The sequence below is a fragment of the Thalassophryne amazonica genome, chromosome 17 (assembly GCF_902500255.1).
Source record: "Thalassophryne amazonica chromosome 17, fThaAma1.1, whole genome shotgun sequence".
In the NCBI taxonomy this organism is placed as follows: domain Eukaryota; kingdom Metazoa; phylum Chordata; class Actinopteri; order Batrachoidiformes; family Batrachoididae; genus Thalassophryne; species Thalassophryne amazonica.
Window position 1 is genome coordinate 1,728,655 of NC_047119.1, and position 18,447 is coordinate 1,747,101.

Sequence of the window (18,447 nt, forward strand, 5' to 3'; positions counted from 1 at the left end):
GACTTTGTTGCTGTGCAAATATATTTGGCCCTGGCTGCCTCAGTGTGTGTGCATGCTCTCGCCTTGTTGCTGTTGTGTGTTCTGTGTATGTTTGTTTTCCCATTTGCCTTGTTGCCGTCTCACCTTCGTGTCGGCTCTTTTCTCTGCCATCCCAGAGTTCCGATCTCCGTCTCACGGGAGCAATCTGAACCGCTCGGTGTCTCTGAGCTGCGCCGAGCGCGCTCCGGAAGGCAGCTCTGTCTGCGGCAGCAACACGCAGATCCCCGGCACGCCCTTCCAGTACGTCCCAGACTTCTGTGCACGTGCACTCACAGACCTGCAGTTTGTCAAGGTAACCCTCCCCTGTGTGTGTGTGTGTGTGTGTGTGTGTGTGTGTGTGTGTGTGTGTGTGTGTGTCTTTTTGGCGGTGGTGTTTCGTGTGTATAATGTTGCAGCTGTATCAGCTGAAAACGTACTGAACGAGTCCCTGATCACCAGACAGAGTCTCCGGGTTTCAGAGTCTCAGTCCCAAAGCAACAGTTTTTATTTTGCCAGCAAAAGGAAGCAAAATTCAGCCAGTCTTCAAAAAAACACCTGAACAGCTTCGGAACATGATGTTTGAGGTCATCTTGAAGGGTTCAGTTGCTCCACCCAAAGTGAGCGGTCATTCTAAACGTAGCAAATCTTACACCAATTAAAATGTTAATGACGTCATTTTTTTTCAAGTAATATGCAGATGAGATGAAATCTGTGTTCATCTCTGGCTTGTGGAAATTTACTCTTCCTTTAAAATTATCATGTTTCATCAGTATGTATGATTTTAATTCAATATTCCTTTTCTTCAAAAATGAAGTGCTTTACTCAAATGACACAGTTAATTCTGGCCTCATAGTTTTCTTTAAAGAAAACATACATTTTGTTGTGTGGGCCGCTGAAGAGGAGGTACTGCTGGCCCACCACCACCAGATGGCGCCCTGCTTGGAGTGCGGGCTTCAAGCACGAGAGGGCGTCGGAACCACTGGAGTGACAGCTGTCACACATCAACACCAGCTGTCACTCATCACCTTCATCCTCCATAAAAGCCGGACTGCAACTCCACCTCCCTGCCAAGAAATCAGCTACCATTCAGGTAATTCTCTGCTGTACTGAAAACTGTGTCATAGTCTGAGCTCTTTGCAGTCGTTTTCCTGTGGTGTTTGCCTTATCTGCTGGATTGGCGTTTGGTGTGAACAGCGACGGCTTCGCTTCACACTCCAACCAGATAAGTGGTTAGACAGGAGCTGCACGAGTGTGTGATTGGAGGTGGAGGTTTTCCCTCCTGGAGGATTCAAACACCGGAGGATTACTGAGTGTGCGAACTCGCACTCATCAATACTGTTTCTGTTCTCTGCCAGCAGTACTGGGTCTGACTGCTGAAGACAGCGGCCACCTGGGGCGCAGGGCTTGGCGGCTCCGGTGTTCTTCAGATCTGTTGGTGGTGGAAGCTGTGTGGGTTCCGGCTCTTCTCTCGCCAGATGTCTTCTATCTTCGAGCCTGCCCACACGTCACCTTGTGTATAATTGACAATCCACAATATTGTTATTGTCTGTACTTCGTTGTGCAATTCACAACATTAAATTGTTACTTTTTGGCTTGTCCATTGTCCGTTCATTAATGCCCCCTGTTGTGGGTCCGTGTCACGACACTTTCACAACACATTTTGCACACAGCGTATGAATATATTACGTGTGGTTTTCTAAATGCTGTTTCCCAGTTGGTGCAAAAGAAGTATATATTTTATCCTAATAAACATCTGCAGTTGGATATAATTCAATCTGGTGAGATAGAATTCTTTGTTTAATGTAGATATTCATTTTACATTGTTAATTGCACTTATCGTGGTTATAGATGAAGCACATGCATCAGCGATGAGCAGTGGTGGGCACAGTTCTGATAATCCGATAACAGATAATTATCGAAGATAATGTTTTCATATCGGATTATCTTTTTAGATAACTTTAAAAACCATTACTGGACTAATTATGTTCCGATACATTTTTGTCCGATAACTTTTAGACCGATAACATAGTAAACAAAGATAAACAGTGACAAACATTTTTTAAATTTTAAATCAGTTGAGCACCTACCTGTTAAAAGTTTCCTAACAGATGCATAGTTCTACCCTCTGGAAACAGCAGAAAGCTGCTTCCAGAAGAAACCATTGTCCTCTATAGGCAAAATCTCTCTCTCTCTCTCTCTCTCTCTCTCTCTCTCTCTCTCTCTCTGTGCCCAGCAGTGCATTATGGGTGATAGTCTAATCTCAGTAAGTTCACGACAGCACAAATGCATTTCAGACACTGTTCAGGCTCCACGGATAGTGCAGCAGATAAGTGAATATTTACTGAGGGATCCTTCAAATGGTGATGCAAGCACCAAATTTGGCACACATACTCCTTAGACATTACTCTTTTAAAAATGCTGGGTACCCACGTGAACTTTCAATAGGCGGGCAAGAAGGGGTCAATTGAAGTATTACACAGGGGTCACAATTTAAAAATGCTCCAATCATATTGAAAGGTATTCCATATTATTTGTCTGATCATAAAGATTCCAAAAATGGTATAGTTTGGACTATCTGTGAATGAATGTTTTGGAGTTAAGGGGTAAAAACAGCAAGAACAGTGACAAAGGTCAATTTCAATTTGTACAGGGGTCAAAAGTTAAAGTTGCTCCAATTTTGGTAAAAAGTTATGCAAATTATTAGTTGGGTGAATACGGTTAAAAAAGGAATAGTTTGCATCATGTATCATGCTTAGTTATCATGTTACAGGATAGCATATGTCACATGTCATAGAATCCAATGGATGCTGATATTGTTTAACCTTTACTTTGCAAACCAAGCACGCAACACAGTCAAAACTATTCCATTTATTAAGCCTATTAGCTCAACCAGTAATTTGCACCACTTTTTACCAAAATTGGAGCACCTTTAACTTTTGACCCCTGTACAAACTTGACCTTTCTCAGTGTTCTTGCTGTTTTTACCCCATAACTCCAGACCATTCATTCACAGATAGTCCAAACTATACCATTTTGGAATCTTTATGATCAGACAAATAATATGAAATACCTTTCAATATGATTGGAGCATTTTTAAATTTTGACCCCTGTGTAATACTTCAATTGGCCGCCTATTGAAAGTTCACGTGGGTACCTGGCATTTTTAAAAGAGTAATGTCTAAGGAGTATGTGTGCCAAATTTGGTGCTTGCATCACCATTTGAAGTATTTTTTTCAGTTATCCGCTGCACTAGGACAACAGCATTAAACTTTAGTGCCTAAAACTCTCGTGAATATATTCTCTGGGTTTATAGACGTTATTGTATTTGCGTTTGTTAAATTCCACACATCTTAAATGTAGCACACACGGATTATCTAGGATTTTGTTTTGGCAAGTTTTTCAGGCCTCTACTGGCCAGCAGTGTTCATGGCAGTATTCGCTCTAAGTACTAAGCGTCTGGGCACCAGTAGATGGCAGTGTTCTATTTATTTTGACCCTGGTTATATCAGATGGTTGTCAAATCAACTTTTTGGCTTTGCAAATGTTTTTTTTTTTTTTTTTTTACAAATTAAGTTAAAAAACAAAACAACAACAAAAAAATAACATTACAAGACAGCTCTGCAGTGTTTGCACATGTGTAGCTCTTCAGCAGCAGGATAACCTCACGACGGCCGACCAGAATAATATCAAGCAGGTTTGATTTTTATTCGACCATACGATCAGCGATCAGGAGGTGGTCGTGAGATGTTAAACGCAGCTTGTTACTCCATGTACACTACACGATGCAGAACGCGCGATTAACCTGAAACTCGGTTCAAAAATTTCTCGCACGAATGAAAAATCATCTGAAAAAGGGCCAGAACTCGCACAGTGTAAAGCCAACATTTATGGGTCAAGACAAAATTGAGTGCATGTTTTACAACATCATAAAACGTGCGCACGGCACTAATAAAACGTGCACACATTCTCTCCACATGCAAAACATTTTGCGATGACACTTCCAGGGCTCCGTAAAAATGCCTGTTTTTACAAATAAAAAATGGAATATTTGACAAAAGCACATTTATCTGTAAACACCAACATACGACACACGTCACATTAACGTGTTGGTTTACATAATCAATGACTGAACCAATCAGTGTGAGCAGAGGCACATTTTACCCAGAATGCCATCTGTCTGTGTTTGTTAAAAAACCTCAGTATTAGTGCATTATTCAACATTAAAAGATATATGTTATATTTTAACTTTGTACAAATGACAGAATTGACATTAATGGAGTTATTCTATCAGTATTAATATTATTTATAAATCAAAACCATAAGTCAGCATGGCTTTATTTTCCAAGACCTCAGCCTGACCGGAGCATTATGACTGATAGAGAGTTGTCTTTATGGCTGTGCTCAGGGTGTCTCTGTACTGGGAGCTCTGTAGTAAACAAGAGCTTCCAGCAGGGACCGAATGTTGAAAGACAAAAGTGTGGTCTCATTGTTTGGGTTTGTTGTCACTTTTAATATTACTAGAAGCTATTGTGGCGTTAAAACTCAAATTCAGTTTATTAGTAGTTGCAAATGTACCAGAGACAATGTTGAATTGATCTGTTATCGGTTATTTGTAACTTCCGATACATTTTTGGGTGGTTCATCGGTTTATCTTTATCAAAGATAACTTCTCAGTGATCTGATTATCTGTTATCGAAGTTAATTTTTTTGGTTATCTGTGCCCACCACTGGTGATGAGGTACTGAGTGTGCAGCGCGTCACCCGAACAAAACAACAGACGCTCTCCATGTAATAATGACATTAACCTTCCTTATATTTTCTTAATGTCTCACCCCGCTGACAGCCAGCTGAATGCACGTTGGCATCGTCAGAACTGATGACCTGCACCTCACATGTAACAGGGCTGGAAGTCTGGGGCTCTTCATGGCAGTGGGCACATTTGAGCAATGATTCAGAGAGATTTTAAAGCAGAAATCCATGGTTAAAAATAAAATAAAAACGGACTATCCATCACATACAGATGTTTGGATTTGTACTTAATAGGCTCGTTATTGATTTAGAAAGCAAACACCACCGTGGGCTAACTGGCTAAATATTGTGATTGGACGATGCAGTAAGAAACACTGAATAAATCAATCAAACAACTTTATTAATCCCACAAGGGCCAATTTCATTTGAGTAGTTCATAAAAAAACAACACAATATAACAACAATAAAACTAATAAAACAACCACATCTGGGCGCCACTGAACAGGCAACATTAGATGTGTCCATTTGCGTGAACAGTTTTCCTGTGAAGGCAGACATACACATACAGTATTGATCTCTCGATGTGTCTATTTAAGTCTTTACGATGAGCGATTATACAGTTAGCTGCTTGCCTTAGCGTCTCAGCCGCTGGCTACCTCTGCTGTCCGCTGAGTGATTACAGGTCGACTAATGATTATGGAGCAGAGTAGATGGCTATTTTTGAGATGTCAGAATGGACTGGTTGTCTGCCTGGGTGGTTGCCATCCTGGGCCCAGTGTGGTACCGTGGTGTTGTTGGATGCGGTGAAGTGCGGCGCTGGAGCATGCTCCCAGTCTCGACTTGATTTACAGGATGAGGTCCTCTTCAGCAGCTCAGCGGCCACAAGAAGTGCTTCTGTCTGAGTGTTTCTTTTTGCTCCATCCAATAAAATCAATAACACACCAATTAAATCCATTTTCGCCCCATGTGAAAAGATGACCCCCCCCCATAAAAGCCGATGATTCTGACCATACGTTCTCTCTCAACGAGCCACAGACAGAACGCAGTAAGTGTCGTCACCTACAGCCTGCCGACGTGAACGCACCACATCGGGCAGAGCGCCCTCTCTGGTGAAAGAAAAGAGAGATGAAAGTCATCAAATGGAGCCTGTTGTGTGTAATGTGTCTGTAAATTATTAATGACTTAATGAAAACTCTGTCGCTTTTTGACCCGCAGCCGCCCGACGCACATTATTACATTTACCAAGATTTAAATGTGTTTTTAACCTTTTAAATGTTATTTAGGACCTATGCATAACATCTAATGACATGAAATATAACACCACATATTTTACTCTAAAGCCTGGGTCCCACTGAAGAATAAGCCATGAATAATGAGCCACGCACGGGTGTGTCATGATTATTCGAAGAATGACCCACGTTTTCATCTATCACGTATCCGCTATGAAGGTGCCACTGTGTGCCTCTCTGTACCCCGCATGTGCCACGTAGCAGCCTCTAGTGAGCCACGACCAACCTGTCATTAGAGCCTCGAATGGCTCGCATCAGCCACACTAAGCCACGTAGTGCCGTGATAGCGCCATGATAACGCCATGTTGGCACACGTTTAGGCATTGTTGTGTGTGGGCCGCCAGAAGAGGAGGTACTGCTGGCCCACCATCAGAGGGCGCCCTGCCTGAAGTGCGGGCTTCAGGCACGAGAGGGCGCTGCCGCCATGGACGCAGCCGGGGGTGACAGCTGTCACTCATTACCTCTTGACAGCTGTCACCCATCTACTCAACGTCCTCTCACTCCATAAAGACCAGACGTCATCTCCACCTCGTTGCCGAGATATCATACTTCATTGGAGGTAATATACTCAGCCGTTCTGTAATTGCAATATTTGTATATTGTGAGTGTTTGCAGGAGTACCAGTTCCTCCGTTGGTGAAAGCTGTGAGAGCGTTGAAGGCACTCTTTTCCCCTGAGGAATCTACAGTACTCAGCAGTGTTTGAGTGAGAGGTGGAGGTGGCATTCCCACCGTTATTGTTACTGGGTGTACACACACCCACACTTGACTGTCTTTGTTCTCGCCAGCAGTACCAGATCCGACAGTCGGGGACGGTGATCACCTGGGAATTCGGGACTTGGCGGCTCCAGTATTCACCAGGTTCTGTGGCGGCGGAAATCATGTGATTCCGGCTCTTCTCAGGACAGACGTCTTCTATCCTCGAGCCTGCCCACACGTCACCTTGTGGATTGACTGTAATTATATTCTGAGATTGTATGTTCGTTGTGCACATTTCACAACATTAAATTGTTACCTTTTGGCTCATCTATTGGCTGTTCATTTGTGCCCCCTGTTGTGGGTCCGTGTCACTACACTTTCACAACAGGCATGATGGGTTTGGTCCAAACCTCCAGCCCTCCCACACCTGGTCCCTTTAAAGTGTGGGTTTTTGTTTCACAGATTCACAGTAGCATTTAAAGATGTCACATTTTTTAAACGCAGTCCAAAAAAATACATGCTCCAGTACAGACCCGCGGTTGTGCACTGTGTGCCAGGCTACTGTCCACCTGTAATGCACCAGATCAGCTAGAACCGAACCACAGGCTCCTGGAGAGTCGCCTCTGTGCTCCTCACTGGCTCTGCGGCTCGCTGGCTTTATTTCTTCTGCGGCTTTAAACACACACACCGTGATCCCACTTTTAACTTTGTGTTCGTCCATTTATTTCTGCAAAATCACTCTTTTGCGCGCGGTGCCATTCTGCATACACAGTGAGATGGCTGCTTTAATTATATTCACCTGCTGCCGCAACTCACATGGACCACTTTAAAATATATATATTTCTTTATTTCTTTTGCAGCTTATAAGTTATCGTGATACAACTTTTAACTTTGTGTTATGTCTTCAGAATTGGTCTTTTGCACGCTCTCCTCCTGTGTTGCTGCACAGCTCTGCGCTGCTTTTATCGGCTTCACAGGAGTTATTTTTTTGCGGCTTTAAACACGCATCCACTTTCACGCAGTCATCCAAATTTTAACTTTGTGTTTGTCCATTATTGACTGAAAAATCACTCTTTTGTGAGCCTGTGTTCTGCCTAAATGCTCATTTGAAGCGTCATGATGAGTCACTGTGTCAGTGCGCACACACAGCGGAGCTCATGTGATCCATTAACAAGATATTAAATCAACCATAGGCATACTTTTACAGCTAGGAACTGTTTTATCAAGCTATAAAAACATTAAAAATAGGTCCCTTAAGCTGTTAAAAATACATTCCACATAGAGCAGGAAATGTTGTGTGTTGGGGGGGGTGTGGCTGGACATTTTGGTGTTCTTTTCTTTTCTTTGCTCTCCAGGTGGTATGAAAACTGATTGTCTGTGGAGAAGGTGCTGGCTGAAGAGTCCTTCACCCTCATCAACGTTATGTGCAGCACCTGTGGATGGTGCTCACATGCAACCTTAAAGACTTTCAGCTGAAGCAGATAATTAGATGGCGTTCTGCATTTAAGCCATGTGTGATTCAAGCAGAATTGCCGGGAACTCGACCTTGTGATGTTCGTTTGTGAGACGCTGAGGACCCGCGCCTGGGTTTGACACATCGTGCCTGTGACGGAAGAAGGGTGAGGGACACATGCTGTCAGCACAATCAGAGGTGATTAATTGTTTGACTAATTGTTGATAGTAACTTGGTATTTTGTTACGCAGTATATTTGAATTGTGATGAGAATTGTGCAGCTCGCTTCTCACTGCCGTGGCGTGCGGACCGGTGATCCTCCACCTGTTGTGAGAAGCTGCTCATTTACATAAAGCTTAAATACAGACCTGAATGTGTTGCTGATAGTGTGTGCCTTTTGAAGGATATTGCTTGTAACTGCTGACTTACCTCACCTCTTCTATCCTTCGCAGAGAGTCGGTTTGTCATGTCCACCTGGGGGGTGTTTGGCGGTAAAAGTGAGGCTTCGTGTTGTGTGGGCCGCTGAAGAGGAGGTACTGCTGGCCCACCACCACCAGAGGGCGCCCTGCCTGGAGTGCGGGCTCCAGGCACCAGAGGGCGCCGCCGCCCCACAGGAGCAGCCTCGGTAACAGCTGTCACCCATCACCTGAGACAGCTGACGGCAATTATCACTGGGGTATATCAGCAGGACGGCATCTCCACCTCATCGCCGAGATATCGTTCTACCGGAGAGTAACTTATCGAAGCATACAGAGTACATATTCTGACTGAGCTAGTTTATTGAGATTACTGTTCCAACGAGAGGTGGAGGTACCTTTCCTGCCGTCGGAGTTCTGGGTGCAAACGCGCCCCCATCTAACTGTTCTTTTTCCCTCGCTAGCAGTACCAGGTCCGACACGCGGAGGCAGTGGCCACCTGGGAGTTCGGGACTTGGCGGCTCCAGTATTCCCGGGGTCCTGTGGCGGAGGGAAGCCGTGTGGTTCCGGTCTTACCTTGGAGAGGCGTCTCCTATCTTCGAGCCTGCCCACACGACACTTTTGTGTATTGACTGTTGTCCATTTCTGTAATGGTTGTATTCGTTGTGCACATTCACAACAGTAAAGCGTTGTTATTTTGACTTACTCCATTGTCCGTTCATTTGCGCCCCCTGTTGTGGGTCCGTGTTCCTACACTTTCCCAACACTTCGATCCTTTTAGCCGCTGGAGAGCGTGCCAGCCTTCACTCCACCAGACTGACGCATTTTTTGTTCATTCACTTTGTTATGCACCAGAGGGTGAAAGAATAAATTGTTTTGTTATTGGAACCGCTTTCTGGTTATTTTAGCGCTGGGTTCCGTCAGACGCAGGTCCGCTCCTCAACCCGCGTCGACACATAACAGGAAAGAGAGGAAAAAAAGCTTCCAGTTTAAACAGTCCTCTGTGATTCCAGAAGTGATTAGAGGTGTTTTCAGCATCCAAGGTTGGCAGAAAATGACTAATCCGCTACAAAATAATTATTTTATATACAGCGTCCAGAGCACAGAACAGGTGGAATTGTGTGGGCAAGAGGGCAGCCACTCCAAAAACAGCCTCTCAGGTCCTGCGTAGCTGCCAGGCACACGATAACGGGCTTTTAGCAGCCTCGTAAGCACCACGACACGTTTTACACAAACTGCCCCACTCTGTTGTTGCTACATTTTGAACATCTTGAAATTAGCACTACGCTCAGAGATGAACCTCGTTAACTGAAGATAATGCGTCTAAGAGCCACTCAGAGCCACTATTCTCCCACCATAGTTGAAGAAGCCCTCTGGTAGCAAAGAAAACATGCTGCGTGGCTTCTTATTCATCCAGATGTTTTCTTGCGCTACTAGATTTCAGGATAGACTTTTGTTACTACTCCTAAAAGTGACCTGAATTTTACATTTTCAGTAATTTTATTGCTGGATTGCTAAATGTCGGTTACACTACACACCTTACTGTAAAAGACAGTACCAGGAAGACTGGGTGCATGCCTGTACCATCTATTTTGTTATTTGATTTTTAAATAGACCACAATGGAAATAAGTGTTTTCAGTTTCTTGTGTCAGCCATGTATTTTAACATATTTCAGATTAGATTATGTACTTACATTGAACTTACTAAATAACATCACACACATCTGTCCTATCAATGTTTGGTTTTGGTACCATTCATCCTTGACCCAAACAGCAAATGTCACCTCTCCCCAGTCTGTGTGTGATCAAACTTGCATGCATGCACAGCTTTTTGTCTTTTCTGCAATCTGTTGTAAGCAGGTGCTTTTAATTTGACAGAGAGACCGTGGCGGAACACATCAAAAACAAAACACATTTCACTCATGGTAACGACAACATGACACTGACACTGACTAAACCAATTGAACTACAAAAACACAATGAATCAATAATACTAACAACACTGTTAAATTAACATGAACCACAATAACAGCATTTAAAATTTCAAAATCCAGAACTTCCATGGTGCATTGTAGCACAACATCCATTGTTTACTGGTTAGCTAAAATCACTAATTTCTCAAAAAATGTTAGTCCTATCAACTTTCTGTTTTCGTAGTGTTCATCCTTGACCCACAATACATAAATATACCAAACGGCAAATGTCAGCTCTCCCCGATTCCTCCGTGATCAACGCCACGCACACAGAGGTCCCTTGCCTGTTATAATATAGATGGATTAATCAATTAAAAAATAATCATTAGATGAAGCCCTAAAAATAAATGTGTGATATTTCACAAATCTTAATTCATGTTTTGTACAGAGTCATAATATCTCACTGTGTGTCTCCTCTGCTCTTTTTTTTTGTTTGTTTTTCTCCCCGCCTCAGATCACTCGAGCTCAGTATCAAAACGGTCTGCTGGCATCCCGGCTGGACAGCTCCCCACAGTCTCCAGAGGGCAGTCGTTGCCTGGACACGGCCGTCTCTTTGCCTCCTGTGACGCCACCTGGAACACAAACGCCGCTGCCTTTGGCCACTCCTCCTGTGAAACGCCCTCTGTCCGGCGCTCAGCCGGTGCCGCCGAACAGCCACGTCTCACTGCCCCCAACCACGTCGTCCTCCGGCCGCCCGCCCAGCCAGTTCCTGCAGCAGGTCTCACACTCATCAAGTAATCACACCCCCTTATCCCAAACTCCTCCCGCCTCCACGGGTACGATTACGTCCACCTCGAACCCCCACATGACTCAGACCTCTCGTCACTCTTTGAAGTCCCAGCTGATGCCGCGCTCTGCCGGCCTGACCAACGGGCCGGGAGAAACCACCACGCTGCTCAGTGAGCAGCAGAACTGCGTGGGCCCTCAAAGGCCCGGCCACACCCAGGCGCCCCCTCACCTGCACCCTGTGAGTCACGTGCACACTGAAAGCACCATTTAGCTGCTGTCCTGGCAGGAGGCGACCTGTGCACATTCACTTAATGACACGCGTTTGCACTATTTCCTCTTCCTCTGTGCATGTTGTCTCCTGAGTACTTTTCTGTGGATGTCAGAGGGATGCTGAGGATCAGCACATCGCCACGTATGCTGTGTAATCGGACACCATTCCTGCATGTTCCTCTTCTGACACCCGGAATGAGCAGAGTAGGGAGAGGAGTGAGAGCCGGGGACTGTGAGTGGGAATCTGTGAAAGTGTGTGTTTGTTCTTTAAAGGGTTCATAACATGCAAAAAATTTTTAATCTTAAATACAGATTGATTTTCAGCCTAAACTGTTTTAAAATTACATGTACAAACTTTTGAGCTACAACTAAAGTGTCCATTACATTTACGTCAGCAAAGTCCAATCTGAACTCCTGTTTGCTGTAGGAGACACGCCCACCGAGCCGGTCCGGGAGGCGTGGCCTGCCTGTGTGATGTGGTGCAGATAGCCAGAAAAACACCTGGGGCGTGGCCAGCACATTTAAAGCCACACCCACTCAGGTTAAATTCCATCAGCCTTCAAATTTCACATTGTAAATTGAAAATCTGCAGATATCTGCCTAGTTACAGATAACCAATAACTTTCAATTTTGCCTCGAATACGCTCTCAGCTACTAAGAAGCTGATTTTGAGGTTAAACACCACCAAAGCTTCTAACAGATCCAATGGCGATCACAAACCCAAACAGCCAATGAGCCAGCGCTTATGTCTTTGTGCGCTCCGTCCCTTGCTGTAGGAAAGCTTCATTTACTCTGACAGGATACGGTGGTCCAGCGATGAGGCAGAGGTCTTGAAATGGAAAGCAGGTTTGAATTATGGTTTTGCTTTATAAATAAAATTATTCAAGATAGAATAACTACATTAATGTAAACTCTTAAAATGTACAAAGTGATATATAACACATATCTGTTCATTTTAAAATAATGCACTAATTCTGAAGATTTGAACATTAACACACAGATGCCCAAAGGGGATTATGGGTAAACTAAGCCTCCACTCATACTGATTGGTTGATTCATTCATTCTATGTAAAAACCAACACAAGTGAATCAATATAACGTGTTGGTGTTTACAAACAAATGTGCTTTTGTAAAATATGTCATTTTTTCATTTGTATTAAAAAAGAAATTTTCAAGATCCTGCTAGACAGCGCCTAAGCGCACGCGTGATGACATCACAACTCTGTCCAGTTAGGGAGACAAGGTTTCTTTCAATAACAAGAACTGTCAAAAAAACTTTCCCGTGTGTTAGAGTTGTGTGGCGATAGGAATCGGCGTTTGAATACTTGAATAACGATGTCAGTCGCGCAAAGAAATCAAATAATAGTGAAAACATGTTCATTGCGCCCAGAATGTTGGTATTTTGGCCGTTGAACTTTGCAGTGCAGTGTCACAACGGATGAGTCATTCGCTCCTCGTGGCTTCATAACATCCAATCGGTTAGGGGCTCCATGCGGTGTCACAAAAGATCAATCAGTCGCCCCGTGCGGTATCATAACATCCGATCGGTTAGTGGCTCCATGCAGTGTCACAACGGATCAATCAGCTGCTCCGTGAGGCGTCATATCATCTGATCAGTTAAGCCTGGTTCACATGGCAAGATAATTAGGGCGATATCGGACCTGATCTTCCCCTTCCGACAATCTTAAGGACGCCCCGACAATCATGATGACGCTAAATATAATGTTATCAGATATTCATGCCGTATGTGGTGTGTTAAGAAGAACGTGAGTAACTAAATGTGACATGCAGCCAATCAGAAAGCGAGGTGTTTGACTTGGGAATGTTCATGTGTGAAATCTCTTTGTGTGTGTTGTTTTTACCATGTGGCTGACACACACACGCTGTACAACTAAACCTGTCAGATCTATGATTAGTTTTTATCTCCACGTGTGGGGTCTCTCAGGTTTTGGAAACCTACAGATAATTTTAAAATCCTGTGGTTGACAACACTGTGATATAACCAGTCACCAGTAGATGGCAGTGTTCTGTGCATTTTGATGCCGGTTATATCACACGGCCTGAATCACAATTGAACAGACTTTTCGGCTTTGCAAATGCTTTTTTTTACACGAATGAAAAAATGACATTTTACAAAAGCACATTTGTTTGTAAACACCAACACATGGTTTTTACATAGAATGAATGAATGAATCAACCAATCAGTATGAGCGGAGGCTAACTTTACCCATAATCTCTTTAAGCACTTGTGTGTTAATGTTCAAATCTTCAGAATTAGTGCATTATTTTAAAATTAACAGATATGTGTTATATATCCACTTTGTACATTTTAAGAGTTTACATTAATGCAGTTATTCTATTTGGAATAATTTGATTTCTAAATCAAAAACCATAAGTCAAACCTGCTTCCCATTTCAAGACCTCTTCCTCATCGCTGGACCACCGTATGGGGTTAAGGTATAATGATTTTTTTTTTTTCTTTTTGTGGCATTTTGGCAGCCAGGTTCTTCCTGCTGGGGGCAGAGTTGAGCTCAGCTCCTCTTAGTTATCTCACTGCTGCAAAATATATAGCAGGCATAGCAAAAGGGATTATAAATGTTTTTCAAGTTACAAGCTATGTAAAAAAAAAAACATGTTAGCGGTCTAAAAGTTATCGGAACTAAATTTAGCGGAAGATAATTGTCTGATGATGGTTTTAAAACTTACCTGAAAAGCTAATCCGCTAACAAAAACATTAGCTTTGATAATTATCGGTTGTCGGATTAGCTGAACAGTGCTCACCACTGCATTTTTGTTAGCAGATTAACTTTTCAGCTAACTTTGAAAACCATCAGTGGACCGATTAGCTTGTGCTAAATTTAGTTCCACTAACTTTCAGTCTGCTGACATTTTTCTTGCTGGCATAGTGAGTAAAGCTTAACAGTCAGAAACATCTGTAAAACCTAAAATGCTACATGTTAATTCCTGTTGTGTTTTTCAATAATCAGACTACTGTGACAAACTTGCTAAAACAAATATTCCAAATATTCTGTGTCTGCAACGTTTAACCTGCGTAGAACTTCCATAGTAGAGAAGCTTGAATCTTCGACTGGACTGGGTTGCTTGATGCGAGGACGTTTTGCTTCAAATCGCAGAAGCTTCCTCAGCTAAAATTCTTGCTCTGGTAGTCTGACTCTGTCTTGACTCTTGTAGACAAGAATAACAGAAGCCACAAAAGCTGGAGTTTTAAACCTAACCAGACCCCTCCTACCGAGAGGCCAACTGCTATAGGCTAGTGACTAAACAATAGCTCTAATCAGCACCTATTGTGCTCTAGTTAGCATCCTCCTAATGACAGGGCAGCTGTCCCTCTCCTGATGGCTCCCTTGACGACTCTGCTGATGATGTGAATGACTCATTACCATGAACAAAAGACTGAAACTGCTTTGACCTGAGTACCCAATTGTAAACAGGGGATAAAGCGTGTCTCAGACCCCTCCCCGGTTAAGGCTGGGTTTCATCTGTTTCACATAGAATGCCTCCTTCACCCCTCTTTCAAACCATTTCTTCTCTCTGGCTAAGATTTTAACTTCCTTGTCCTCAAACGTGTGGTTAGTGTCTTTAAGGTGGAGATGAACTGCAGACTGAGGTCCACCGGCGCCCTCTCTGAGGTGCTGGTATAGCCTTTTGTGCAACGGCTGCATAGTCTCACCTATGTAGTGTTCGTTACAGTTTTCCTGACATCTGATAGAATACACTACATTGCTCTGTTTGTAACTAAGGATCCTGTCCTTAGGCTGAACTAATTTCTGTCTCAAGGTGTTAACAGGTTTAAAGTAAACTGGGATTTTGTGCTGTCTGAAGATCCTCTGTAGTTTTTCCCCTACTCCTGCTAAATACGGGAGAGACACCCCTCTTCTTCTTGGCTCCGTCTCCTGTCTGTCTGGTCTCTTTGTTCTTTGGGACTTCTGCACTTTATCCAGGGACCATTGTGGGTACCCACATACTGTGAGGGCTTTCCGGACAAGTTGTTCTTTAGCCCTTCCCTCTGTATTTGTGGGCACCTGTAGGGCTCTGTGTTGAAGAGTCCTGATCACTCTGGGCTTGTGTTCAAGGGGGTGGTTGGAGCCAAAGAGCAGATATTGGTCAGTGTGAGTGGGTTTTCTGTAAACCCCTGTCTGGAGCTGCCTGTTCTGCGTGGAACTTCATAAACACAAATCTAATTTCAGACATTTTATATATATTACTCTGGACCAGACAGTGCTCTAAAGGACAATAAGCAGGATGTTCAAGAGCAAACTTCAGTTTCCTCCAGAACGACGTGAACTGGAAGCGATTGCAGCTCACAGCGATTCCCATTGAAAGTAATGGACACCCACCCTGAGCTTCTCGCAGGTTTACATAAAACAAACACAATAACAACGTCTACAAACCCAGATTATATATTCACGAGAGTTTTAGGCACAATATACAAAGAGTTTTATGTTGGGACGTTAATGCTGTTGTTTGCTTGCAGCAGTTAAACTGCAGCCTGATCAGAACGTCTCAATGCAAACTCTCTGAAATTTTGCATGTGTCTGTTTAATGCTCAAACCTTTTAGAATTAGTTAATTACTTTAAAAAAGTATGTTCAATATCATATTTTCACTTTGTAAAAATGACAGATTTGCCGTTAATCTTGATAAACTATCTGGAATTAGTTGGTTTTAAATGAAACCATGAGTGAAAGGTTCTTTGTGCTTCATGTCTCCTGCTCCTTCATGTTTCAAGTAAATGATGCTTCTTTTTTTGTAGCGGCGGGTCAGGTGCATAAAGACAGAAGCTCTGGCTTTTTGTTTGTTTTTGGTTTGTGATCACCTTTCAATTTACCCAGCAGTACTTGTGGTGCTTAAACTCAAAACTGGCTTAGCCAACTGCGTATTGAGTCAATACTAAAAGTTAGCGGTTAGCTGTAATTCCCGCTAATTTGTTTTTAGCGGTTCATTGGTTTAGTGTTATAAAACTTAACTTTCCAGTTAGCGGATTAGCGGTTATGGAAGCTTACTTTTTGGTTAGCTGTGCCCACCACTGCATTCAAATACATGGCATGCTACATGTGGATGGAGGAAGATTTACTTGTTTTTTATTGTTTTTTTGTTTTGTTTTGTTTTTTAAACCTTGTAAGAGACGGGTTACAGCAGTGTTGGGTTTGAAACAACAGTAATGGGTGGGGAGTCTGACCGGGGCAGTGCACCTGTCAAACGGTAACGCAGGTGACAAACTCAGGGAGGACAGAAACCTCCTGTGGAGCAGAAGGGCAGAAGGTCACTTGATCTTGATTTTCAGTATGAATACAGATGGTGACAGCGGGGCCTCACCATCCTTCTGCCTTTTTGTTTTTAAACAGCAAGTGTCAGAAAAGTGACCACAGGGAGAACTGGCTTGTGGCGGCTAAGCGTTCATGGCGATGTCGCTTTTTGATCCTTCAATGTCGACTGTTCCTGTCATCATGAAGCAGAATTCACCAAGCGTTGGATTGTTCACCCACTAATAGGGAACGTGAAAGAGTCTAAAGTGCGTGAGTGGCGCCATGAAAGTGAGAGGTGCACAGTTAGAATCCCACAGATGGCAGCGTTGCACCATTGGCTCCTCAGCCAAGCACAGACACCAAATTGTGAAGAAATTCACGTTTTTCCAGACCTGCGTTCACGTTTTGGAAGATATTTTTTCAGTATTCACGTTTTGCAGCTGATTCGTGTTTTTGCAGATTTTAATGTTTCAATGCACTTGGTCATGGGTTAAAATAAAATTACGATATGACCCCTTTGAAGGACCAGGTTAATAAGAAAGACCGTTTTCAGCCCTCTGGTGCTGCAGCTGTGATGTTTAGGAGCAGGCGGTGTTTCGGTGACGAGGGTCAGAAACCTCTGATTGATCTCTTCCTTGAACATTAGATTCCACCAAAGCAAAGTGGTGACAAACACAAACGTATGAACTCTCGAGAGGACGAAGTAAAGGGTCTGGTTACTTTCTGAATGCAGTGTTTTTCAGTTTGTATTTATTTTGCAGGCTGTTGATTTGTATTTTACTGATATGTTTTTTTTTTTTAATTTGAGAGGTTTAATTGTTCACTTTCTTTGGACGGAGGCTCCTGCGAACTGAGCTCCATCCAACGATGATGCCGAGTGCACGAACGCTGTTTCATGTGAATGCTTGCTGTTTAGCACCTCCGTAATGATGCCGTCACTATGCGCAGAGCTCGCCGCCGGCTCACTATTGAACACGAACACAGGTCGTAACACTGCGTTCACTAAGGTGTAACGATGGACTGACTTCACTCGTTTGACTTGACAGTGGACTTTGTTTGTTGTTTATTTACGCCGGGTGAGGTTAACGTAGACACTGATTAATGAGTCCGCAGATACAGATAACACCAGCGACCTAAAACATGCAGCAACCTGCTGCTGTGTTCAGTGGCACCGACAGTGTGGTGTTTTGGTTATTTTTGCCAAACGTCACACATGTAATACAGATGAACGTTTGCTTCACAGAAAAACAAATTCTTCTCAGATGTTCTAGGCGACTTTGGTTGGTGCTCAAAGTGCTCAGAGTGACGCCTTACATTCACCCATTCATACACACGCCGGTGTTAGGAGCCGCACAACAGGAGCCCTTTGGGGATAGAAGGACACTTGCAGGTGAAAGGTGAGGTGGGTGAGAGGAGGACCTTCTCCACCCACATCTGAAAGGAAATGGTTGGGATTGGGCCTTAGTCCATGTGGATGTGGTTTTGAACCTATGACCCTGTGTTCACCAGACCACTTCTTTGGGATAAAACGACTTAAGCAGCGGCACTTTAGCTATGTTAATGTAAGTAAAAAATGTATTGTTCAAC

At 43.4% G+C, this 18,447-nt stretch overlaps 1 protein-coding gene across 2 annotated transcripts in view; it reads left to right on the forward strand.

The window, feature by feature from the left end:
* LOC117528886 (metal transporter CNNM4-like) overlaps nt 1-11,618 on the forward strand; it is a 48,170-nt gene extending 36,552 nt beyond the window's left edge. For both annotated transcript variants that reach the window (XM_034191499.1, XM_034191500.1), the window contains 2 exons: nt 156-331; nt 11,050-11,618. In XM_034191499.1, coding sequence (XP_034047390.1) covers nt 156-331; nt 11,050-11,595 — 722 coding nt within the window. In that variant the 3' untranslated portion in view covers nt 11,596-11,618. The remainder of the gene's footprint in view (nt 1-155; nt 332-11,049) is intronic.
* Nucleotides 11,619-18,447: the final 6,829 nt, after the last annotated feature.